The following is a 26,931-nucleotide window of genomic DNA, read 5'->3' on the forward strand; positions in this document are numbered from 1 at the left end:
GATTCTATGTTTCTACCTAAAGCCTTATAAAAATTATACTGTTACTGCCTGCTTTGTATCTGTATAATTTTTACGTAGGGCTGATGTGTACAGTTCTGGAAGTTATGCATTTTACCATGTACTCTTCAGCCCATAGTCATTCAGAGTACTGTCAGAGGATGGGCAAAATAAATAATCATTTTAATTAATTTGATCATCATTTAATGTATAACTCTGAATGAGCTGCTGACTGAACAATATTTATGTAAAAATAAATGTTAAAAGTGGCAGTAGACCCGTAAAAGTCATCTGTTTTTCATCTTGTCACCTTGTGATAGTGGCTATTTTGCATGAAAATATCAGGAGTGTAGGAAATTAAGGAATACACATATGATAAACTGTGGTTTAAAATGTTAAGAATTGCCTTGGAGAGCCTGTGGATTGAAAGGATGTTTACAGCTGTGACCAAGATTCCATTCACAGTCAAAAAGTATTGGAAATATTTTCCACCAAAATATTTTAGTATAGTTGTTTACTTGTTATTGTCAGAGGCTCACTGGTCGTTTCTTGCTAGGCTAATAGAATAAGGCAGTTTTCTGCCTTATAATTTATTCACAGTAATTGTTACATAAAAATGTGAAAATTATTTCCTCTTCTGAAAACAAACAGTAGTTCCTGCTGTTTATTAAACTTTTACATGAACCTAAATGTTTACTTATTAAACTTTTACATGAACCTAAATAGAGTTAAGATTATTTTTGCACAGAGAATTAAAAGATGAAAGGTAGACAGAAGAATTTTTTTTTTTTTTTTTTTTTGCGGTACGCGGGCCTCTCACTGTTGTGGCCTCTCCCATTGTGGAGCACAGGCTCTGGACGCACAGGCTCAGCGGCCATGGCTCACGGGCCCAGCCACTCTGCAGCATGTGGGATCTTCCTGGACCGGGGCACAAACCCGTGTCCCCTGCATCGGCAGGCAGACTCCCAACCGCTGCGCCACCAGGGAAGCCCAGGCAGAAGAATTTTTAAGGGCAATGTTAAACTAGAATTTGCCTAAGAACTGATGAGAACATGTTAAAGCCTAAATCAGCTCTTTTCATTACAGGCAAGCCATGGAACTTTAGGAATAGACATAGTTAAAGCTATATATAATAGGCAGGCTGTTAAACTGAATAAGATTAATTATATATAAGTTAGGTATTTTAAATTGGGCTTAGAAGCCGCCTCTATCAATATTAACTGACAGTTGTTATGATAAAGAATTAAGCACATTTACTTTGTATTTATTTTGCAGTTCATTGAGTCCAATTGATGCAATGCATATATTGAAGCAAATTAAAAAAAATAAAGATGTGAAAGTAATAGATATGTACCCTGAAGACTTTCAGCACCTTTTTGAAACCATAGAGTGTTCCAAAGATGATAACTATAAGTGGCTATATGATGACTTCATGGAAGATGTAATCATATAGAGAAGTGGACTGATAAGACATTAACTGGAGCTGTTTATTTATTTGGAAATTATGGCACAAATGAAAAAGAACTGAGTTTGAAAAACTCAACATCCTTTCAACAGAAGATAACTGTTCTTGTTTTGCACAGCTAGGCAGATCAATTCTTGTGCCATTGATACCATTACTGTATTGGATAAAATAATGGCTGCTATTTTATTCAAACTGAATAAAAGGAAAACTTCAGTTAATTGTGGATTTGATCAAATTGGATTTGTTTTGTTTTAAATTCCTATCTACTATAAGCATACTGGTAGTTATAGGGTATTAGCAGATGAAATTTAGTTTTAGAAATTTTTTTGGCCAAATATCTTACGTTATACTTAAATATTCCATTTTCACTGTCGATTTTTATATCCTCCTGGGGGAGCAGAAGAGTTTGTACGTAATTAAACTTGGAAAGTAAACTGATTTAGTGGGTTTTTTTACTTTTCAGTTTGTTGAAATGTATTATCAAGTACTGTACAATGAAATTATTTAAATTTTAATATGGTTTAAATTTTTTTAGAAATTAAAATATTTTAAGTAATAAGATTTTGTGCCTATCTGTTCAAACATAAAATTGACCCTAACTTATTCACTTTAAATTCCGTCACTTATAGTCAATGTACTTTCAGTGAGTAATTCAGTCTGTTATTCAAAACTCTCATGCATTTTCATTCCATCAAGAAAGTTCATCTGAAGTTAGACCTTTACATGAACCTAAATGGAATTAAGAATATTTATTTTCTTAGCTCTTTGAAGAAGCTACTAGATTTTACCTGAGACATCTAATCTCCTCTGTTAGATTTCTTTGCTGTTATAACACTTCATAATACCTAAGGCATATTATTAGTAACTCTTTGTAAGGCGTGTGTTTTTAATAACACTTAGCCAAACCAGTTCTTCCCAACGTCCCTACTGTTGTCCTTGGTTCACAGTTCAGTCCAGCTAGAAATTCTGAATCCTTGTTTGTTTTTTAATTTTTTTTGGCTGTGTTGGGTCTTTGGTGCTGCGCGCGGGCTTTCTCTAGTTGCATCAAGCGGGGGCTGCTCTTTGTTCCGGCCTGCTGGCTTCTCACTGCAGTGGCTTCTCTTGTTGCGGAGCACGGGCTCCAGGCCTGTGAACTTCAGTAGTTGTGGCTCGCGGGCTCTAGAGCGCAGGCTCAGTAGTTGCGGCGTGAAGGCTTAGTTGCCCCGCGGCATGTAGGATCTTGGTTCCCCGACCAGGGATCAAACCCACATCCCCTGCATTGGCAGGCGGATTCTTAACCACTGCACCACCAGGGAAGCCCTAAATCCTTTTTTGTCTTGTAATTCCTATCCTGCCATTACATAATCTGCCTAATCTTTATAATGTCATTCTGTCTTCTCAATCCTATGCCTTAGGCCTAAATTTCTCCTGGGACTTCTTAACTACCTCTCTCTCATCTTCCAATACATCTTGTTTATTACTGCTATATTAACTTTCTAAAACATTTATTTCACCATAGTTTCTTCTAAGGCCTTGGTTTCCTAATGGGTAATAGTGGCATATATTAGGGTTCTTGTCAGGAGTAAATCATTTACGAAAAAGGGCTTAGTGTAGAAGCTGACAGTGGTAGTTATAAGTGTTGGTGTAATGCATTATCTTCCCCCACTCCCTCATATATAGGTAGCCAGAGACCTCTGTGCTCTTCATTCTGCATTCAAAAAACTAGAGTTTAAAAAAAAGGAATTTACAGTTGTCTATTCACTGAAAGATATGAGTAATTAATGAAGCTTAATATGTGGGGGTAGTTGCTCATGGTAGCAGTCAGGTGCCCCAAGAATTTCGAATTAAAGGTAGCCTTGTTAACACAGTAAAAACCCAGAGGCGTCAATAGGAACTGAAGCCTCTGGAAAGGCCAATTAAGTTAACTAAAAATTTACGGCCAATATCATTAGCAATCAGTAGGTCAGGCCACTTTCAAATAGGGGGTGTAGGCAGAACCCTGATGGTGGGAGTGTATGATTTGTAATAACCTTGGCTGTGTAAGGCAAGAAAAAAGAGAATTCAGAGTTGGGAGATGGGTTCCTGTATTTCTTAGTTTATTTTTTTTAAGATGAGACATTTAAACATGTTACTAGGTTACAAAAATGAAGTCAGCTGAGAAAGACATATTAAATATAGCTCAGAAGGATTAACTGATGTTCATAAGAAAAGGAATGGGATCAAAGTACAAGAGAAGCACATTTTGCTCTTAGCCTAGATAAAGGGTCGAGTATGGGGACTTCCCTGGTGGTCCAGTGCTTAAGAATCTGCCTTCCAATGCAGGGGATGTGGGTTTGATCCCTGGTTGGGGGACCAAGATCCCACATGCCGCGGGGCAACTAAGCCTTCATGCTGCAACTACTGAGCCTGCGTTGGGTCTTCACTGATGCACGGGCTATCTCCAGTTGCGGCAGGCAGAGGCCACCTCTCCGTTGTGTGCAGGCTTCTCATTGCAGTGATCTTCCTGCACCAGGGATCGAACCCGTCCCCTGCACTGGCAGGCGGATTCTCAACCGCTGTGCCACCAGGGAAGTCCTCAACTCATTTTAAAAACACATTTATTTATTTGGCTGCGTTGGTTCTTAGTTGTGGCACGCAGGATCTTTGTTGCAGCGTGTGGGGATCTTTTGTTGTGGTTCACAGGTTCTTCAGTTGCGGCACACAGGCTCCAGAGTGTGCAGGTAAGATCATGTTGGTTCAAAGATTGCTAGGAGAGCTAAGAACTTGAGTTATTACAACAGGAGATCCTTTCAGTGGTATTTAGGAAGTTTTTGTGTGTCCGTTTTTGGAATATTGGTAGGTAAGAAATATTGATAAGAAAATAGATGTTTGGGGGCTTCCCTGGTGGCGCAGTCATTGGGAGTCTGCCTGCCAATGCAGGGGACACGGATTCAAGCCCTGGTCCAGGAGGATCCCACGTGCCATGGAGCAGCTGGGCCCACGCGCCACAACTACTGAGCCTGCGCTCTGCTTTAGAGCCCACGCACCCCAACTACTGAAGCCCACGTGCCACAACTACTAAGGCCTGCGCGCCTGGGGCCCGTGCTCCACAACAAGAGGGGCCACCGCAATGAGAAGCCTGCACCCCACAATGGAGGGGTGGCCCCCGCCCATCACAACTGGAGAAAGTCCGTGCAGCAGTGAAGACCCAACGCAGCCAAAAATAAATAAAATGAATAAAGTTATAAAGAAAAAAAAATAGATGTTTTTCTCTAGAATAAATAAGAATGCAGTCAGCATAAATTCAGAAAGTGATTGGGACCAAAATATGCATGCTCTACATTAGTAGGGTAAAAAAAATGTTCTTTGTTACTGTGGAGTATTACCATTTGTTCTTGTATCACTAAATTGTAGAATGGCATTCAGCAGGTTACTTATCTGTGTCTTGATTTTGCACATGCAAAACAGAAGGAGTTAACTATGTGGGCTGCTTCTCTGTAATACCCTATGTAATTATCTGACAATGTGTTGTCCAAAGTGTATCTCCTATAGGGAAGAAAATTTCTCCTTTGCCCACCACATAAGGAAAATCTTCTAGAGAATGAAGTCAACATAGAGAAAGCATGGAAATAGGGTGACAACATTCTGATAACATTTGAACCCCTGACTCCAGCCATACCCGAAGCCATACACGTGTCCAAAGCCAAGAAAATGCCCGAAGCCAACCAATTTCCTTTTTTTGTTTAAACTAGTTCGGGATGGAATTCTATCACTTTTAATCCAGAGTCCTAATATAAATACTATCTTAATAACACTCATCAATAACATCCCATTTCTACATTAATACAAGGGACTCTTCTGAGTTTAACTACTAAAAATTAGCATGCTCCTAAAGTGATGACTGTGGCTGGTGATCTCCAAGCCACAAGTGTGGACCTTTGGATTAGTATAAAAGGAAGGGTTTCTTTAATTCCATGACCTGTGAGTATATTATTTGCACCATTCTAAAGCTTGAAAGAGGAATTCTAGTTACCTGATGAGATATGTAATAGACTTTAAAAATAATCCAGTAATTCTTGGTTAAATGTTCATTCAGTTTATTATTAAAACTGCTGGGTAATTCTGTATTAAACGTTTATAAGGGACTTCCCTGGTGGTCCAGTGGTTAAGACTCTGCGCTTCCACCACAGTGGGCGCGTGTACGATCCTGATCCCTGGTCAGGGAACTAAGATCCCACATGCCTTGCTGCACAGCCAAAAGAAAAAAAAAAACTATAACTACTACTTAATTTACCTCTTGCTAATAAAATAGTGTGTTAAACTTTCAGTTTGGGTTTATGGGGAATAAGGCACAACATTCTATGCTCTTCTTGGTTTTTATCTGCTCATTTAAAGTGAGGATATGAAAGTAATGGAACAAGTAGAGTATATTTTTAAATTTCAACTTAGATTCCTGGTGAAAGCTAATTGTAAAGCACGTTAGTAAGGATTTTTATTGGAAACATTAAATCTTCTCTAAAGAAGATTTCTCCAAAACTTTGAGAAAAAAGGTCAGCTCCAGGATTTCCTCATTATTTATGGTATAGAAATCTCTACTACATATCATGAAACTCTCATAACATCCTCCAGTCCTCTTTAAAATAAACTTTTTCTTTTACTGTTTTCATACAAAAGAAACTTCCACAAGAATTTGTTGAGTGCAGGATAGGAATGAGTGCCTAGGGATTCTTGACTTCTGTTTCTATAAAATGTCTAAACCATAATGTGGTCCCTCCTAGGTAACTTTTTTTTTAAAATATATATATACCAGCATTTTTTAAAATTTATTTTATTTATTTATTTTTGGTTTTTTTTGGCTGCGTTGGGTCTTTGTTGCTGTGCGCGGGCTTTCTCTAGTTGCGGTGAGCGGGGGCTACTCTTCACTGTGGTGCGCGGACTTCTCATTGCGGTGGCTTCTCTTGTTGCAGAGCACGGGCTCTAGGTGTGCAGGCTTCAGTAGTTGTGGCTCGCAGGCTCTAGAGCGCAGGCTCAGTAGTTGTGGCGCATAGGCTTAGTTGCTCCTCTGCATGTGGGATCTTCCCAGACCAGGGCTTGAACCCATGCCCTCTGCATTGGCAGGTGGATTCTTAACCACTGTGCCACTAGGGAAGCCCCCTCCTAGGCAACTTTAAAGAATAGTATGAGTCAGCCATCTTTAATTTCTGAGTGGTCTTTGTATAGAAAATCTGGAATCTGATGTTTGTGATTTATCATTTAGGATTTCTGAAAAGCAGAACTTCCCATTTTCCAATAGTTTGATGAATCTCGTTTATTAAGAGGAAAAAAAGAAAAAAACCCTTAACCCTTCTGTTACTGAATATGTGATTCTCATGTTAAAATGTTATGTTTGTGTTATTATGGAATTGTTTATTCCATTGGTAGGAACAGATCCAAGTTTGTGGGCCTAAGGCTTAAACAACTTTAGGGAGCCCCCTTTTAAAACTGTGGAATAAATAAAAAGAAAAAAACCCTTAACCCTTCTGTTACTGAATATGTGATTCTCATTTTAAAATGTTATGTTTGTGTTATTATGGAATTGTTTATTCCATTGGTAGGAACAGATCCAAGTTTGTGGGCCTAAGGCTTAAACAACTTTAGGGAGCCCCCTTTTAAAACTGTGGAATAAATAAAATGGTAAGAATATATATATGCCATTTTAACCTTTTTTTTTTTTTTTTTTTGCAGTACGTGGGCCTCTCACTGCCGTGGCCTCTCCCGCTGCGGAGCACAGGCTCCAGACACGCAGGCTCAGCGGCCATGGCTCACGGGCCCAGCCGCTCCGTGGCATGTGGGATCCTCCCGGACCGGGACACGAACCCGTGTCCCCTGCATCGGCAGGCGGACCCCCAACCACTGCGCCACCAGGGAAGACCCCCATTTTAACCATTTTAAGTGTTCAATTCTGTGACATTAAGTACATTCACATTGTTGTGCTACCATCACCATTATATATTTTCAGAACTTTTTCATCATCCCAAATAGAAACTCTATAACCCATTAAACTAATTTTCCATTTCCCCCTCTCCCCTGGCCCATAGCTTTTGTCTCTATGAACATATCTATTCCAGGGACCCTATATAAGTGGAATCATACAGTACTTGTTGTTTTGTGTCTGGCTTATTTCACTTAGCATAGTATTTTCAAGCTTCATTCACATTGTAACATAATCAAATTTCATTCCTTTTAAAGGTTGAATAATATTCCATTGTATGTATATACTACATTTTATTTATCCATTCAACTGTAGATGGACACTTAGTTTGTTTCTACCTTTTGACTTATTATGAGTAATGCTATGAACACTGGTGTGCAAGTATCTCTTGGAGTCCCTGCTTTCAGTTCTTTTGGGTAATGGGATCTCTTTTAAGAAAAAGGATACAAAACAATGAATACAAATATAAGTACAAAAGGAGGGACTTCCCTGATGGTCCAGTGGCTATCCCTGATGGTCCACACTCCCAATGCAGGGGGCCCGGATTCAATCCCTGCTCAGGGAACTAGATCCCACATGCCACAACTATGAGTTCGCATACCGCAACTATGAGTTCTCACGCCGCAACTATATAAAAGATCCCGCATGCCACAACAAAGATCCCACACGCAGCAATGGAGATCCCGCGAGGTGCGACCAAGACCCGGCACAGATAAATAAATATTAAAACAAAACAAAACAAATATAAGGGGACTTCCCTGGTGGCGCAGTGGTTAAGAATCCACCTGCCAATGCAGAGGACACGGGTTCGAGCCCTGCTCCAGGAAGATCCCACATGCCACGGAGCAACTAAACCCGTGCACCACAACTACTGTGCCTGCGCTCTAGAGCCTGCGAGCCACAGCTACTGAGCCCACGTGCCACAACTACTGAAGCCCGCGCGCCTAGAGCCTGTGCTCCGCAACAAGAGAAGCCACCGCAGTGAGAAGCCCGCGCACCACAACGAAGAGTAGCCCCCGCTTGCCGCAACTAGAGAAAGCCCACGCGCAGCAACGAAGACCCAATGCAACCAAAAATAAAATAAAAAATTTAAAAAAACAAATATAAGTACAAAAGGGAATATTTGGAATAAGAAAAAAATAACAAAAATATAAATTTTTAAAAGCTGATAAATACAGACAACAAAAAATCCAGAAAAAGTAACATATGTTGTTATTAGCTGTGATAGAGCCCTGTGATACATTTTTTCCCCTGCATTTTTTGGCTGCATACTCTTTACCATTTCTTCACAAGACAACAATTTTTTGTTGTTGTTGTTGTAATAAATTTACCCATTTATTATAAGCTAGCAATGTTTCAAATGGTGGAGCCTCTACTGGACTTTCAATTCCTTCAGTCTTCTGATGGCTGATTTTACTGTGAGGGCAGGGGCGGTATTGTAGGTCCAGGCACCACCAGCTACCATTCATGAAGGAACCACAGTGCCAGATCCCCACAGCTTGTCTCTTCATCTTGGTTTCACCACAGAAGGAGCAAGTGTACTTGGTGTGCTGGCTGATTTCAATTTTCTTCACAATTTTTCCTGAAGGAAGCACCATTACAGTCCCATATTTACTAACAATTCTGACCTTTTTAGTGCATTTAGCCACATTACCACAAACTAATTCTGAGCCCAGAGAGCAAGACAGTTTTATAGTATCAGTTTCTATATAGAGAGTGAGAAGATAATTCAATCTTCCCTCTACGTTGGTTGATTGAAATTTTTTCTGATTATTAATAGTTTAAAATTTTTTCTTTCAGCCTCTAAACTAATTCGTGATTCCATGTCTCTAACTTTCTCTGCATTGTCTTGCACTGGTGGTGCCTCTCACCTAAGAGTGAGCCCCTTGGGGCTCCAGCCCTTTGATCTCCCTCCACACTGTCCCAAGTCCAGCTCCTTGAAGTATCTGGTCCTCCCCACTTCGTGAAACCTACCTCTGCCAGGATGGTCTTGGGTTGGTGAGTGAAACTGGGATCATAGTGGTCCCAAGTAGTGACTCATTTAGCTTTTTCTCCTTGGGGTCAAATATGTGGATGTGGAGGGACTGCTGACAATCTTGAGACCGCCACCAAGGAATAGAGGATGACCCCCAGTGGTCCATGGCTTCCACATGCCTGAGACTACTGCTTGCTTTCTTTTTTCATTGAGGAAAACTGAGGGCCTTGGAAAGGAGCTTTTCAAGTAAGGGACTCTGCTTATGAAATTTCCTTAGCCTCTGTGCACTGGCCAAGCAAGGGACAGTGGGTGACCTGCTTAGTAAGAAAAATGCTACGCATGGAGTAGGCTACTTCTGATTCTTGAAGCCCTCTTCTTCTTCACAGTTGAGGCCCAAATATCCTCAACACCAGGCTCAGTACACAAAACTGAAATCAGGAAATGTTTAAGTCATTCCAACATTCTGTGACTCAACATCGAGTTATCCTGGCTTCACATACCATCTCAATAACTGAAATCCTACATTCTTTGTGTGTCTTAAACCTTCAGTTGGGGAGCTCATGCCTTCTTTTGTAGGTGCACTTCTTACACTCAGATTCATGAGAGAAACAACCCAGGAGAACAGGGACTGAGACCCTGCCATTCATTCATCTGTCAAATCTCTGCTAATTATGAGCAATGCATCATTTAATAGTACAGGAAGATGGGAGTGTGCATCCCTCAAACGGTCCCCCATGTTTGTTAGATACCTTCCTGATGCCCAATGTCCGCTTCTGAGATCAAAAGTTTTGAGTCCCTGTTGCCATATATGAGCCCAAATAGAGACCTCTTGTGCACAGCCTCTTGGACACTGAGTTTTTCTGGAAGCATAGATGAGCTCTTCTAGTATAAGCAGCTTGATGAGAGTTCCTAAATTCTCTTGGCTCTGGTGAAATAATTTACACTTTTTCCAGGCATATCTTGCCTGCCTTGGCTCCTGTTGAATCCCAGCAATGACAATGAACAGGAAACAAAGAAAAACAATGAAGATAGGTATTAACCAAATGTCATGTGTAAACTGCATTTGGATTCTGAATTAAACAAATCTACTCTCAAAGCAACCAACCAAACAACAACAAAAACATTTATGAGACTATTAGAATACTTTTTTAAGGTGAGATGATGGTATTTTCCCCTTAACATTTTATTATGAACATTTTCAAACATACAGTAAAATTGAAAGAATTTATAGTGAACACTGTATATCACCACCTAGATTCTGTCTTTAACATTTTACAGTAAGTCCCCTACCTATGAACCTTCAAGTTGCAAACTTTCAAAGATGCGAACGTGCGTCCCCATGTCCAATCACGTAAGTTAGTTCACGTGTCTGGTGTAGATTGTCAGGTGCGTGCATCCTCTACAAGTGGTCGTGCTTTTGTGTACTTTACTGTACAGTACCGTATAGGGTACAGTAGTACAGTATCTTTATTTCAAGCCCAGGATGCCCGGAAGCAAGTGTAAAAGCAGCAGTGATGTAGCTGGTACTGCTAAGAAGCGCCAAGAGATAACGATGGAAATGAAAGTGAAAATAATTGAGAGAGTGGAGTGAGGAAAGATGGTAGCCATCACTCATTCTTGTAACATGAATCATTCCACCATCAGCACGATTCTAGAGAACAAGGACAAGATCACGGAACATGGAAGTCTGGTGTGCCGATGATGTCGACAATAATATCGGAGAAGCATGGAAAGGTGATGGAGGAGATGGAGAAACTTCTCAGCGTGTGGATGCAGGATCAACATCAGCGCTGAGTCCTGCTCAGCTTAACGCCAATTCAAGAGAAAGTTAAAGGACTTTATGAAGACTTAAAGAAGAAACACAGCGAATAATCAGAGGGCGCATCTTTTAATGCCAGCCATGGCTGATTTCATTGGTTCAAGGCTAGAGCCAACCTTCACAATGTAAAAGTAAGTGGTGAGGCCGCAAGTGCGGATATGGTAGCAGCCCAGGAATTTCCTGAAACACTTCGAGAAACTGTTGATGAAGGCACGTATTTACCCGAACAGGTTTTTAATGTGGATGAGACAGGACTGTACTGGAAGAGGGTGCCAGACCGAAGTTACATAAGTACGGAGGAAAAGTTGATATCAGGCTATAAAGCAGCAAAGGTTAGACTAATTCTGTTGTTTGGTGGCAATGCTTTTGGCGATATGAAGCTGAAGCCTCTCTTAGTTTATCATTCAGAGGACCCAAGAGCCCTTAAAAACATAGCCAAGGGCTCTCTTCCCGTTGTGTGGAAGAGTTACCCCAAAGCCTGGGTTACACAGGCTATATTCCAGGACTGGTTTTTCCACCACTTTATCCTGGAAGTAGAGAAATATTGCTTGGAGAAGGATGTCCCATTCAACATTCTTTTGCTGCTGGACAGTGCTCCGGGCCACGCCGCATTCACAGACAACTTTAATCCCAACATCAAAGTAGTGCACCTGCCACTGAATACTATGTTGCTCATCCAACCTATGGGCCAGGGAGTTATAGTGTATGCACATGGCTGATCCGCTTTGTTGTGCAACAGAAACTAACACAGTATTGTGAAGCAATTATACTCCAATAAAGATCTATTAAAGAAAAAAATTATTTATTTATTAAAGAATTTTTTTTTTCTGCTGACCTTGGGCGTTTTTTTTTTTTCACATCTTTATTGGAGTACAACTGCCCCACAATGGTGCGTTAGTTTCTGCTTTATAACAAAGTGAGTCAGCTATACATATATACATATCCCCATATCTCCTCCCTCTTGCGTCTCCCTCCCATCCTCCCTATCCCACCCCTCTAGACATTCACAAAGCACCGAGCTGATCTCCCCGTGCCATGTGGCTGCCCCCCACCAGCCATCCATTCTACAATTGATAGTGTATATATGTCCATGCTACTATCTCACTTCTTCCCAGCTTACCCTTCCCCCTCCTCATGTCCTCAAGTCCAAGGAAATATTATTTAAGTCACACTTTTTGTCAGGTAGTAAAGGTGAGTGACGAATCAGGAACAACCTTGCAACAACTTTGGAAGGACTGTAACATCTACGAGACCATAAAAAACATTGACATTGTTTGAAGTGAGGTTACAGCTGTCACCATAAATTGGGTTTGGAAGAACATTTGCTCAAAGTTTGTTCACAATTTTTATGGATTTGAGAAGGTGAAATGAGTCCAAAGAGGTCTTCAGCAACTTAGTGACCCTCAGCAAGAAGCTGGAGCTAGATCTGCAAGAGGATGACTTCATTGAACTCCTTGCTGTGCAACACGAGGAGCTTACTAATGAAGACCTGGTGGAATTGGAGGCCCAGAGAAAGGACGAAGAGAGACAAGAGGAAGAAGTAACTGAAGAACTGATGAGATTCAGGATGCAGGAAATGGCAAGGGGATCTTCTTTATCTGAGGAGGCACTGTTAGTTTTTGACACACAGGACCCAAACGTAGAAAGGTACACGAAGTTTGCGGCAGTTCAGAATGCAATCCAGTTCTACCGTGTCATCTATGATGAGAAAATAGAGCTACTACCCAGACATCACTGGATCATTTTTTCAAGAGGGTAGATAGAATTGAATCCAGCAAGGAACCAGAACCTGTGCCATCAACGTCAGGCATGAGTGAAATTGCAGCTTGCCCTCCATCTCCTATGGCTGACGATCCTTCAGCTCTACCATCTCCCACCTCCTCTCCCTCCTCCAGTCAGTAACTCTCCTTGCCTGTTCACTCGATGCCAGCCCCTGTATGCCAGCTGTTGTAATGTACTACTGTACTTTTCAAGGTACTGGACTGTAAGATTAAAAACGTTTTATTTTTTGTTTGTTTTTTATGTACTATTTGTGTGGAAAGTTTTATAAACCTATTAGAGTGCAGTAGTATATAGCTGATTGTGTTAATTGGGTACCTAGGCTAGCTTTGTTGGACTTAACGAACAAATTGGACTTACGAATGTGCTCTTGGAACAGAACTCGTTCATGTGCGGGGGACTTACTGTATTATACTGGCTTTTCTACATATCTATATATTTACCCATTTCTTTATCCATTAATCCATCTTATTTTTGGTGCACTTCAAAGTAGTTGCTAGCAGCCAGAGCTCCCCAAGGCCTCCATAATTCTGCAGTGGGAAGGCCAGATGGGCAGAGCCCAGGTATTGCACTTTAGCTACGAAAGAGGCTAAAGATGATGACATTGGTTTTGTTTCTTTAACACAGACCAAAATAAGGGTTATTTAACCAAGCTGCCTCTCCCATGGAAATGTCCAACCAGGTGAACAGTCAGGGGTGTAGGGCTCTTCCTTTCTTGTTCCATCATTTTCTGGGATATTGCCTTTTTGTTTATGGTGGGTAATGGCTCACCACTAGCCCTGCATCCAAGTTCCAACCAGTGGGAAATGAGAAACATATATATGCACAGACTAGGAGAAAGTTAGACTGAAGGAATCGGACATTCCTCTAAGATCTGGGGCAGTTGACTTTCTGGGTCTTGGGAACAAGACATACATTAGAGGAAATGGGATCATGTCCAGGTAGCTGGAAGCACATCCCAGGATAGGAAAGACTAGGTCATCCCGTCTCTGAGAATGGATCCCAGCCTAATGTTCCCCTGGAGAATTCTTTTCACATGCTCTAGTAATTGGGAATATTCTATGGTAGAATTAGCCCCTGGTTCTCTGGAACTCCTTAGGACGTGTTATTTTGTTCAGGAAATGGTTTCTGAACTCCTTCGATGTACAATGCTTAATGCTAAGCAGTGGTATGAGATGATTATACTAGTGCTGCCGGTGAGTGCTCAGGCATTATCCTATCCTCACAGACATAAAAGCTTTAACTCAGAATAATGATTCCTTACATTTGTAAGGTGAATTAAAGATTTCTCAGAATACTTCCATAGGATTTATTCTCATCACTTTGTAAGGTATTATCTTCATTACACAGTTAATAAACAGGCTTGGGAAATTTGCTGAAGGTCACACAGCAGAACTAGGACTCAAATCCATGTCTTTGAAATCCTCACTCACTGCTCTTCCCACTACAGCGCAGCCACTTCTAGATCATTTCAGGAAGTGCCAGAAGTTTGCCTCTCCAGGTTGTGAAAGTCAGGCTATTCTTACAGTGCAGGAATATCACCGCATGGATTACTTACCAATTGCCAAGGTAAAATGTACCTTTACAATGAAGAGTTTTAGCAGCCGCCACTTTTACCAAGTGATCAAACTTAGTTTTATTAATGGACAACCTGATATTATGCACACTCTGATATGATGTGATGCACTAAGAAGTGAACAATATATAATTTGTAGTGTGTTTTTACTAAAAAACACTTAACTTGAATCAAATCAAACCTCTAGTTTCTAACATCTAGATCTAGTCTGAAGTTTACAGGAAATACAGGGAATAGCGGAACAAGTGAAACGGCACTAGGAGAAAACAATAGGCAACTACAGAATGTTGAACATTTTAACAAGAATCCTAGCTTGGAATCTTTCTTTTTAGAATTTTATTTTATTTTATTTTTTTATGCACCAGGTTCTTATTAGTCATCCATTTTATACACATCAGTGTATACATGTCAATCCCAATCTCCCACTTCATCCCACCACCACTCCCACCCACCGCTGCTTCTCCCCACTTGGTGTCCATATGTTTGTTCTCTACTTCTTTTTTTTTTTTTTTTTCGCGGTACGCAGGCCTCTCACTGTTGCGGCCTCTCCCGTTGCAGAGCACAGGCTCTGGACGCACAGGCTCAGCAGCCATGGTTCACGGGCCCAGCCGCTCCGCGGCATGTGGGATCTTCCCGGACCGGGGCACGAACCCATGTCCCCTGCATCGGCAGGCGGACTCTCTACCACTGCGCCACCAGGGAAGCCCCTGTTCTCTACTTCTGTATCTCAATTTCTGCCCTGCAAACTGGTTCATCTGTACTATTTTTCTAGGTTCCACATATATGAGTTAATATGCGATATTTGTTTTTCTCTTTCTGACTTACTTCACTCTGGATGACAGTCTCTAGATTCATCCACGTCTCTACAAATGACCCAATTTCCTTCCTTTTTATGGCTGAGTAATAGTCCATTGTATATATGTACCACATCTTCTTTATCCATTCGTCTGTCGATGGGCATTTAGGTTGCTTCCATGACCTGGCTATTGTAAATAGTGCTGCAATGAACATTGGGGTGCCTGTGTCTTTTTGAATTATGGTTTTCTCTGGGTATATGCCCAGTAGTGGGATTGCTGGGTCATACGGTAATTCTATTTTTAGTTTTTTAAGGAACCTCCATACTGTTCTCCATAGTGGCTGTTAGATTGGAATCTTGAAAGAGTCAATGTCATGAAAAAGAAAATGCAACCCCAGTTTTTTAAGAAAAAGTTACCAAAGCCATTCTTAAAGTGAATATGTTTTTTGCTTGTCATTATAGAGTAATTTTCTTAGATGTGACGATATTGTAGTTTTTGTTATTTTTTTTTACAGGTATAGAAAGTTTATAGCTCAGCATTGCCAATATAGTTAATTTGACACCTTAGTGCTTAGTCCTACTTGCAAAGTGATTAACAGCTATACAGTAACTTGTTTTATTGTCATCAGCTTTGGCTCAGATGTTTAAATACTTAAGCAACTTGGAGAGATTTTTCATTTGTGTTCTGTTTTCTTGTTTTTTGCATGGGCATGGGTGCAGGTGGGGATTATAATAAAAAGGGGTCAGTTCAATATAATGAAGACAGATCAGGAACTAAACAGCTACTAAAATTTCACTTACTGGGACTCCCCTGGTGATCCAGTGGTTAAGAATCTGCCTTCCAATGCAGGGGACAGGGTTTGGATCCTTGGTCAGGGAACTAGGATCTCACATGCCACAGGGCAACCAAGCCCGTGCGCTGCAACTACTGAGCCTGTGTGCTCTGGAGCCCGAGTGCCACAACGAGAGGGCTGTCACGTCACAACTAAGACCCAATGCCAAGAAGTAAATAAATAAATATTTTAAAAATTTATTTTAAATTTTTTCATTTACCATTTCCTTACAAAATATGTGTGGGAGAATATGGCTTAAAGACAGACAGGAAAAGCCTCTTATTTGTTCATACTACTTTACTGTACTACTTATCCAGTCTGACAGTAATGCCAAATTTATTTACTACCTAGGGCAAGGGTAACTAAGAGGAATTTTATGAAGTCCAATTAATTTTGATTCTGAGATCTTAAGTGATTAAAATTTTGGAGTTCTTCAGATTAACTCAAAAAAAAAATCAACAACCAAAATACCCCAAAGGTTAGATAAAGAGCAATTGGTTAGCCATCAACAATTATCCAATTCTTTCACAGATTAGGATTAGTTAGTAGACTAATAGTCTGTAGACCAAGGCAACTTTTCTTAAGCAAGATGCTTCTATTAAGGAGAGAAAAATGATCTCTTCAAAAACAAAACACTAGAGTAATGGAAATAAAAACAAAAATAAAGAAATGGGACTTAAAATCTTTTGCACAACAAAGGAAACCATAAACAAGACAAAAATACAACCCTCAGAATGGGAGAAAATATCTGCAAATGAAAAAACAGGTAAAGGATTAATCTCCAAAATATACAAACAGCTCATGGAGCTCAATATCAAAAAAACCACAAACAATCCAGTTAAAGAATAGGCAGAAGACCTAAATAGACATTTCACCAAGGAAGACATACAGATGGCCACGAGGCACGTGAAAAGAAGCTCAATGCTCAACATCACTAATTATAAGAGAAATGTACCTTAGACATAGAGAATGGACCTGAGGACACGGGGTGGGAGGGGGAAGCTGGGGCGAAGTGAGAGTAGCATCGACATATATACACTACCGAAAGTAAAATAGCTAGTGGGAAGCAGCAGCATAGCACAGGGAGATCAGCTCGCTGCTTTGTGACCACCTAGAGGGGTGGGATAGGGAGGGTGGGAGGGAGGCTCAAGAGGGAGGGGATATGGGGACATATGTATGCATATGGCTGATGCACTTTGTTATACAGCAGAAACTAACACAGTATTGTGAAGCAATTATACTCCAATAAAGACCTATTAAAAAAAAAAGAGTGGTCTAAAATCATTCTAGAGCTATCTCTTGGGTCAGAAATAGAACAATGGACAACTCACTTTCCACAAACGTACCATTTTCCCTTGCTTCCCTCTGGCCCTCCCTACATCCTCCCTCCTGCCTCCCTCCCTTTGTTTTATTTATTTGAAAAATTTACTTATTTTTGGCTGTGTTGAGTCCTCGTTGCAGTGAGAGGGCTTCTCATTGCAGTGGCTTCTCTTGTTGGGGAGCACGGGCTCTAGGTGTGTGGGCTTCAGTAGTTGTGTCCCATGGGCTCTAGAGCACAGGCTCGGTAGTGGTGGTACGTGGGCTTAGTTGCTCCGTGGCATGTGGGATCTTCCCGGACCAGGGCTCAAACCCGTGTTCCCTGCGTTGGCAGGCGGATTCTTAACCACTGCCAACCACCACCAGGGAAGCCCCTTTCTTTTTAAAAGAGAGAAGTTGGTTTTATATATAAAACCCAGAATTTTCATGTTTCCCAATTTTGGTGCTAGAGATCCCCAAATTCCTTGAACTCATTTGGGAAGGTTTCTGAAGGTGCGCATTATAGTAAACAGTAGCAAAATACCAAACCACTTCTATTGCTAAAAAGCAGCTACTCCTGCTTGTGCTTTTAGAATACTAGTTGTAAAACAGCAACAACATGCAAAGTGTGCCATCAATTGGGATTTGAGCTATTCTAAGGAAAAAACATTGTTTTCTTTAAAAACAGTCCAAGGCAGGATGTCTATAATCATATTGGGCAAATATTGAGTTTTGGGGGAAAATGTCAGAAAACATCCAAAAGGAAGAGACAATAGCATTATATTTAGTATTCTAAAGGCATGCTTTAGGTAGTTAACTATGATTCTGGTAAGACCAACTGCTCACACGCACACACATAGATTTTAATGGTTAAAAAACCCTCAAATTTGTTACTTTATTTATTTTTTGGATGCACCACGTGACATACAGGATCTTAGTTCCCCGAGGAGGGATGGAACCTGTGTCCCCTGCAGTGGAAGTGTGGAGTCTTAACCACTGGATCACCAGGGAAGTCCCCAGATTTGTTACTTTAGAAAAATAAATGCAGTGGATTTTCAGCAATATTATTGATTCTGATTGCTCAGTCCACACATAAGTAGTAGTTGCTTTCTATGGTGATAGGGCTTCTCTGCACTAATTCCCATCATGTTGAAAAACACTAGTGCAGGTTAAGTAAAGACCGAACTGTTGCACAAAGGAAGATTTACTCATCAGATCCCACTGATGTGCCTGTCTCCTGGGCAACCTTCTTGATGAAGCTTTATTGATTTGATTCAAAGTTTCCTGAGGAATCCAGCTCATGTCAACATCATTCTGACTTGACCTACCCATCTCTACCTCTGTATGGGTCTCTTGTGCTTTCTAGATTCTAGGAGCTGATGAAGGCCAACAACCACAAAGAGCCCAAGACCAGTAAGGAACATATACCCGAAGATTGTTTCTACATCTAACCCATCTTCTGTCTCAATAATTGTAACTGTTTGATAGCAGACAGCATCTTGGAAAATGTTGCCATTCAAATCTTTGTAGTTCAGACCAGACCAAAGGGCCTTCCACCCACGGGCTCTGCAGGAATGAAGGAGTACTCAAAAACTGCCTGCCTCTGGGGCGGCACTACAGTGTTCAGAGGAAGAGCTGTGAAATTCTGGATGTAAAACTGGTAGTCCTGAAGATAACGGAATGAGGTGTCTAGAGATTCAACAATAAAATCTGGTCTGTAAAGCCTACCAGGAACTTCACAATGTTATCTGCTGAAAACTCTCCTTTCACAAACAGGATGGTTGTATCTGCACTCGGTGAAGCTTCAGGTTCACCAGATACATCTTCTTCCTCTTTATCTTCGGCCAAATATGTGGGTTCATCATCTTCCACCTCTGCTTCATCGTCTTCATCTTCATTTATAGAATCTTCCACTGTTTCTTCATCTTCTGTAAGACCTCGAGTCATTGCCAATGAGCCTCCAGGATCTCCTCGGAGCAAGAGGCTGGCAGGGAACAGCAGCAGGAGAAACAGCAGCAGGCGGGGGAGGGGCTTCATGGCGCCGCCGCTGCGGCGTCCAGCCCCTGTCCGTTGTAGTTTCATAGCATATTGTTCTTATTCTGTGGAAATGCATGCTACAGTATTTAATTATGACATGTCATGATGTAAAGTATTAGTTATGAAACGTTATGATGTCTGCAACTCAAATGGTTCAACACAACAACTTTCAAGCGGTTCAACAACTTTTTTTTTTTTTCGGTACGCGGGCCTCTCACTTTTGTGGCCTCTCCCGTTGCGGAGCACACGCTCCGGACGCGCAGGCTCAGCGGCCATGGCTCACGGGCCCAGCCGCTCCGCGGCATGTGGGATCCTCCCGGACCGGGGCATGAACCCGTGTCTCCTGCATCGGCAGGCGGACTCTCAACCACTGCGCCACCAGGGAAGCCCTCAACAACTTTTCTAAACACACACACGTACATACACACATACGTACATCCATACTGGGAGAAAATGAGCAGAAACCGCAAAATGGTAAGAACTGTTTGATCTAGGTGGCGGGTATACAGGTGTTCACTGCACTGTGCGCTCAACTTCCCGTCTGCACTAAAATTATCCTAATAAAATGTTGGAGGGGAAAAACACCGCCTCTCCTCGCGAAACCGCCTCGGGTCCGAAAAGTTGGGAGAGCAGGTAGGAAGGCCAGCAACGCCCTCACCCCAACCAGCGGGACCAACCTCGAGACTCTATCTGGGCATGCTCAGAGGCTCCGTCGCGCCCGCCCCGCCCCTCGGGGTACGTGAGCGCAAGGCGCAGGCGCCCGGCTCCCGGCAGCCAGCGAGACGCCAGCTGCGAAACGCGGCGGACGCCTGAGGTGCGGGAGCTCTGCGAGGATGGAGGCGTCGAAGGTGGAAAAGTTCAGCACCGCCGACAGGGGAAACGGGCTGCGTGCGTTGGCGCCGCTGCGCCCCGGAGAGCTGCTTTTCCGCTCGGATCCTTTGGCGTACACGGTGTGCAAGGGGAGTCGTGGTGTCGTCTGTGACCGCTGCCTCCTCGGGTACGTACCTCCCTCGCCCACCTGAGTCCAGAGCAGTGAGGGGTCCGGGGTGCTGAGGGCGTGGCGGGGGGGGCAGCCCTCCCCGGGACTTCCCCTGGCTGTGGCTGCGCAAGGTCTCGCCGGTGCTGCCCAGATGAGCGGCTCCCGGGGGCGCCTCGCAGCTGACCGACTCCGCTTGGCCGTCCCCTGGGCTGCCGCGGCGGGGGTTGGAGGGACCCCAGACGCAGCCCCAGCTGGACCCGCTACCACCCCACCCCGCCGTAGTATTAACTGGAGAGAGCCGGTGGGCAGACTTAAGGGGAAACGTTGGGCCGTGGGTAGTTTTGCTGCGGAACAAAAAAGTCTGTGTCTCAGACGATAAGCTTCATTGGTGCCGTTGTGGAAATCACAGTTGGCGGAGCTGGGGGTGAGTGGGAGAACGGATGGTGTAAGTCAGGCTGACAGCCGAGGCCTCGCCAAGAAAGTGCGGGGCTTGCAGGACGCAGAAGAATCTTGGTGGTCACGGAGCACTTCCTGTGGTCCAGGTTCTGTTTGGCCTGGGGATACAAAGATGAACGGGACGTCCTTAAGAATCCTTAAGGAGCAGATAAGTGAGCGAGATAATTAATTACAGTGTATCGGAAGGGCTGAAATAGAGATGCAGTACTGTGCTGTAGGAGCATAAGTTACTGAGGTTCCATCGTGTGCTTTGCATTTAATGACTGCAGGCAGGTCTAACTCTTAACCACCTATCTAGATGCAAGAATTCATGTGAAAGTATTTTGTAAGCCTGTAAGCACTGGGTCAATGTAAAGTGCTATGGGAAAGCAATTTATGGAAATGTGTAATATGTATGCACAGTCATAGGAATTGTATTCAAGCAACAATTGTTCTTGAGCTCCTATTATATGTCAAGGAGAAGAGCTCTGTTTTAGATGGCTGGGATGATTTTTTTCGATGACTGCTCTTCCAGACTTATTAGTCTGGGATTGGGGTGGATGGAGGTGAGGGTAAGTGCAAAGCTCAAATCAGTAGCTTGACCATTAGTATTACTATGTCCTTATTTGGTTCATAATTGAGGAATTTATTTTCATATTTTAAAGTTACTTAATTGTATTTGTTGCTTCCTGAAGTAATGATAGCAACAACAAAAAAAATTCTTTGAGGAGTGAACACCTTGAAGCTTTTGTAAACTGTGTGGTTGAAAACAATTCATTCCTTTCAAGAAATGAAATGCTGAAGGCTTCAACATTGAAAGTTATAGACCTTTGATTCTCATTCAAGCAAATTAGAAAGCTGGGATGTTCATCCTGTTAAATCCTTTGGAGGTGTTTCTAGAGTTTGAATGTAGTCCAGAACAGAGAACTTGCTTTTTCTTAAGTCTTATAACATTAATTGATGAAGATGTGGATCATCTTGCAGATGAAACCAGACTGCCAAGTTATTTAGTAGTTGGAATAGAAAAGTTTTGGAATGAATACACGATGACAGATTATTAATTGAATTATCAGAGCTGAACTTTAGCTCACATGGAACATGGAATTGTCCACTTTCCAAATAGACTGCACAAACCCAGCCGTTTATATGTGGCATACTTCTTGATTTACCAATAAAATTCCATTACTGCTATCACTTATTTTTTTTATTAACAAGAACTGTAACGATTTAAACTAGAAAAGGAATTTCATGAAAGAGTTTTGGGGAGTTCTTGGCATCCTTTTAAAGTCTAGACGAAACCCAGCTCTGAAAATGGGCAGGAACCGGGGGAGTTCCACAGTCAGAATTGCACGTCAGAAGTAGATGGGGTTGGGACCTGGAGAGTACATTCCTTCTGACGCTGCCTGGTAATACTGGGTTCTGCAGCATGTATATCGCCAGCACTATGACACTGGACCCTACTGCTGCTGCTATTCTTGCCACCACTGCCGCCGCCACTGCTGCTTGGGAAACTGGTTATTGCTGGAAAGTTGCCAGCCCAGCCATGCTTCTTTGTGATATTAGCTTTTTCTTTCTTTCTTTCTTTTTTTCTATTTAATTTTTTTGGCTGTGCCGCAAGGCTTGCTGGATCTCAGTTCCCCGACCAGGGACTGAACCTAGACTGTGGCAGTAAAAGCCCGGAATCCTAACCACTAGGCAACCAGGGAACTCCGGATATTAGCTTCTGATTCAAAGTTCTCAGTGGGTGTCTTGGATTGGTTGATCTTGGGTCACTGCCTGCATCCTAGCTACAAGGGAAGTTGAGAAGGTGAGTAGTTGGCCTTCGTGGCTTTTAAGAAAGGAGGCAGGTTCTACTTCCCACCATATGCATATTATAATGGGGAAATCAGCAAACATAAACATAGGAAAGGTAATATCAGTAAATGCCAAGGATCCAAACAAAACAAACTAAAACAAACAAATGGATTTTTTTTTTTTTTTTTTTGCGGTACGTGGGCCTCACTGCTGTAGCCCCTCCCGCTGCAGAGCACAGGCCCCAGACGCGCAGGCTCAGCGGCCATGGCTCACGGGCCCAGCCGCCCCGCGGCATGTGGGATCCTCCCGGACCGGGGCATGAACCTGCGTCCCCTGCATCGGCAGGCGGACTCTCAACCACTGCGCCACCAGTGCACTTAATTTTGGATTGCTAGGACATAGTTCACAGGTGCTGAACTAGTGCTCCTAGTAGTAGGAGCTCTGTTGAACACTTCTGCTTCAGTGGTGGTTGTGTTTCTGAAGTGCTTAGCTGGGAATCTCTGCAGCCTGAGGGTAGTGTTAGAGAAATCAAACTTTGGTGCGTTGTCTTATGCAGTTTTCTACCAATATTGAATGCTCATCAATGGGGGGATACAATTCTGTGTTCCTTATCACCTTGTAAGTAAAATTTGTTTCTTATTAGCTGTGAAGTCCTTAAGAGTAGATGTCTTTCAATTTTTGTAAACTCCAGTGCCTGGCATGTAGTAAGCTTTTAATTTGTAGTATGAACATCTCGCAGAATTCTCCTCTAGTTGTTTTTGTCCTTTTGCTGCCTTCCATTTGAATTAAGAAATGGAATGAAAATATTAGTTTGTAACGAATAACAACAGTTCCATGGGAAGTGAGGGGGGACCAAAATAGAATAAAAGAACAGGTATTTATTGTAATTACTTCATTACTCTCCAGATCATTTATTGTTATAAGATTCTACCTGATTTCCTTTGGCCTTGGGCTGTTTTGATTAGTGCTTTAGTTCTTGCATATTTATTTTTATTAATAGAGAAACTTAAACCTGCTTTATGACTTCTCTTGCTTTTTTCCCTTCATGAAGGATTGGCTCCTGGTTTTTTGTGTTGTGAGTGGGAAAGAATGGGGTATATAAATTGGAGAAAGATTAAATGACAATGAAATTGTGACCTAAAATAATTTATATTATCCTTTTTCTTATCCATTTTTAATTTGATGGAGCTGGAGAAGATTGACAAGGGTTATTTGTGTCTTCTGTTTGTTTTGGTATATGTAACACATAAAATTCCGTTGTAATTATTTTGTTTGTAGGTCTCCCCACTTTAGTGACCTAAGTCTAATCTTTATATCTCTGGGACCTAGTACACAAGTGATTCTAACTGTTGGAGTTGTGAAGGGATAATATTTTGGGGAATTTAAAATCACTCTTTGTTTGTTTTTGGTTTTCTAAAGTTCCAAGTTGCCTGCAGTTTCCATTATGAAGAGCTTCCATGGCAAACTCTAATAATAGTTTCTTCTGCAGGGTAAAGAGGGTATTTCTTCCATCACTAAAGCCGAGTATGAGGCTTAGTGCCTCCCAGGAGGAAGGAGAATGAATTGGAAGTGGAAAGTCCATCTTTTTTCAGCCCTGGTGGTTTATGGGAAGCAGGGGATAGAGGGGGGGAAAATAGATTGTGAGAAACATATGTTCCGACCTTCCTTGTCTGGCCAAAGTTCTGGGGTTGGGGTGAGGGTATTAAATGGGTTAACGGGTCAGTCAAAAGTAGAAGGCCTTAAAAAAAAAAAGTAGAAGACCTTTGGCTCTTATTTGTAAGCTTGAGAGCTGTGTAGGCTGTTGCTGTGCCAACATTGGGGGCTAGGGAATAGCTATGGTAAGAGAAAGTGGCCGGCTGCATGAGTCTTTGCTAGCAGGGTATTCTGAAGTGCTCTCATATCACGTCAGGGATGTGGACAAGCTTAGAGGCCTGGTGGAACAGCAGACATCATGACAAAGGACTGTGTGACTCTAGATCAGGAACATGGAGACCAGAGGTGGGAGGCAGCATGACATCCCAAAAGGTGAGATGGCGCCAGTCCAGCCATAGGACCTGATCACTGCCTTGCAGCAGAGGCCAGTGAGGGTCCATAGAGACGTCAAGGCCTGAGGTCTTGCCACCGTAAGGATGCCCCATAAGCCCCACTTGGAGAAATATTTACCTGAAAGCGACTGTTGAAACCAGCTCTGGTAAGGAGTTAAACTTAAATGTCTGAATATTAACTGGAAGAGACTGAGATATTATTTGGCAAATATTACATTTCTGGCTATTTACTAGGGTGAGTGTTCTTGAGGAAGCTTGGATTAATTATAGAAAAAGCAGCCCCATTTTCATGAGACAGAGTAGATCAATTACAGGAAATAAAGCAACTACATTTGAGCTACAGTGTGGGTAAATATGATCAGGCAGTAAAGGGCAAAAAAAAGAACCCTGGTGAGATGATGTAATCCGTCTTGGCCAAGGACTGAACCTGGGGTGGAAGCAGGAGGGAATACCTTCTTATACTGGGGTAAGAAGAAGTGGTGCCTGAGAAGGTAACAGCAGTGACTGCAAGGCTTGAGGACAACTAGGGAGGCGGCTGCTGAGTGACAGATTCTCAGAGAGGAGAAGGTGTGAAATATTCTTCTAGGAGAGGAAAGTGAATTGCTTAGGAAAATATAGCGGGGTTGCTGGGAAGTGCTAAGGGTCCACTTAAAACTTTTGTTCATTTATTTACTGTGAGAGCAGTTAGCAGACTAGTGCTCTTTTCTCCCAGTGGTCGGCAGTTTGACTGTGAGAATTGGGCTCACCCAGGACTGCCTGGTTACCATGATGGGTGGAGAGAGGAAGCAGGAAGCTGAAGTTGTGGGCAAGGAAGAGTGTAATCATGGACCATATTTCTAAGCTAGGGACTGAGGTCATGAGGAAGGTGATGAACAGTGAAATGTGGTGGAAGCAATGGATTAGAGGACCTGATGTGCTCAGAGCGATGGTGGAGTGGTCAGAGGATGGGGTGACTTGACATACATATGCTTTAGAAGTAGTGTGTGATTTGGTACCACAGGGTTTAGGGTATGCAGAAAGTGACTGAGGTAGGGAATAAGAAAAATGTTAGAATGATCAGGAGACTGAGAGGCTGAGGTGTTAGATGAACCTTCTAAATAAGTGAAGTTGCCAAGAATGCTAGGCATTGGAAGGAATGGTTTCAACAAAGGCAGAATTCTCATTTTGGCTTCCTGACCTGGGGTTTAAGGGCTGACCAGAAAGAGCCAAGTGGAGACAGGGAGGTGCTCACTTCTGTTCAAATAGTGTATAAAAGACATTCTCCGGGTTTACAGTTGGTTCTGTGAAGTATCCCAGCACCAGGTGCAAGTGAGCTGCTGTAGTGTTGCAGACTCTTCCTGGGGGGATGGGCTTGGAAGATGGAAAGACTAGCGAAATCTTCTCAAGGGAAGGACCTTGAGAGCATTGAAATCAGGATTTGCACATTCCTGGACAGTGGTTCATGGGCTTACTGGAAGGTCAAGGACTTAGAGTAAAATAAAGTAGAAGGATTGATAATGAGGTGGGTTGGGAAAGGACTCTTTGGATCTGACTTCCATTTTTCTTTTTAAGTGGGAGTTATAATTCCTGTTTCTTTTGCTTCTACCTTTTCTTCTGCATGGAAGTTTGGTGAAGGGCTGTATGGCAGAGCCCTGAGCCTGAAAACATTTGGTTCATGTGAATGCCACAGCAGAGGACGTTCTTAATCAGATGGGATGACCTGCTTTGTGGATAGCAGTAAGTTCTCCTTCTTCAGACAGCCTGGTGCTTGTTCAAGGGCTCAAGAACAGAGCAACCATGGGGACAGGGATGGAGGCTGGTGCCTAGAACTCAACAGTGCAGACTTCCTCTCACCGTGGCTATTGTGGCTTCTACTGGTACAGAGTGCCCAGTTTGTTAGGGATCCTGAGTTCCCCAAATGGCAGCACATGTTTGGGAACCTGGCCTGCTGGTGTCAGGTTTTTATTTTAGACCCTTTTGTCATGGAGGAATCATTGATTTGTTCTCATTGGAACACTCATTTTTTCCTGCCCTTGGATTTGCCTTTTCTACTTGTGCTGCCATCTCTGAGACCCACTGAAATCTTCTGTGAAGCCGTGCTACTCCTTACAAGGTGGGCTCTGACCTTCACAGAAAGAGAATTGAACCAGTGGGCTAATACCTGTGGTTTGACTTCTCTTGACTTATATGCTGTCAT

The 26,931-nt window shown here is 42.4% G+C and overlaps 2 protein-coding genes and 2 pseudogenes across 5 annotated transcripts in view; 2 read left to right on the plus strand and 2 right to left on the minus strand.

Annotated features, from left to right (window-relative positions):
- The window catches only part of TFB2M (transcription factor B2, mitochondrial), a 33,408-nt gene extending 14,395 nt beyond the window's left edge, over positions 1 to 19,013 (plus strand). For 2 of the 4 annotated variants that reach the window (XM_022579401.3, XM_022579402.3), the window contains exon 7: positions 1,273 to 19,010. In XM_022579401.3, the coding sequence (XP_022435109.1) occupies positions 1,273 to 1,450 (178 nt within the window). In that variant the 3' untranslated portion in view covers positions 1,451 to 19,010. Of the gene's footprint in view, positions 1 to 1,272 lie in introns of all 4 variants that reach the window. The other 2 variants (XM_022579403.3, XM_022579399.2) reach the window with 2 other exon arrangements.
- On the minus strand, positions 8,678 to 10,236 carry LOC111177407 (large ribosomal subunit protein eL43 pseudogene; annotated as a pseudogene).
- LOC111177408 (translocon-associated protein subunit alpha pseudogene) lies at positions 18,670 to 20,280 on the minus strand (annotated as a pseudogene).
- SMYD3 (SET and MYND domain containing 3) overlaps positions 20,251 to 26,931 on the plus strand; it is a 714,413-nt gene continuing 707,732 nt past the window's right edge. Inside the window, exon 1 of the mRNA XM_022579404.3 lies at positions 20,251 to 20,499. Coding sequence (XP_022435112.1) covers positions 20,336 to 20,499 — 164 coding nt within the window. The 5' untranslated portion in view covers positions 20,251 to 20,335. The remainder of the gene's footprint in view (positions 20,500 to 26,931) is intronic.

The sequence above is a fragment of the Delphinapterus leucas genome, chromosome 1 (genome assembly GCF_059928025.1).
Source record: "Delphinapterus leucas isolate spDelLeu-1000000601 "Yukka" chromosome 1, BTC_Dleu_Yukka2, whole genome shotgun sequence".
NCBI lineage: Eukaryota > Metazoa > Chordata > Mammalia > Artiodactyla > Monodontidae > Delphinapterus > Delphinapterus leucas.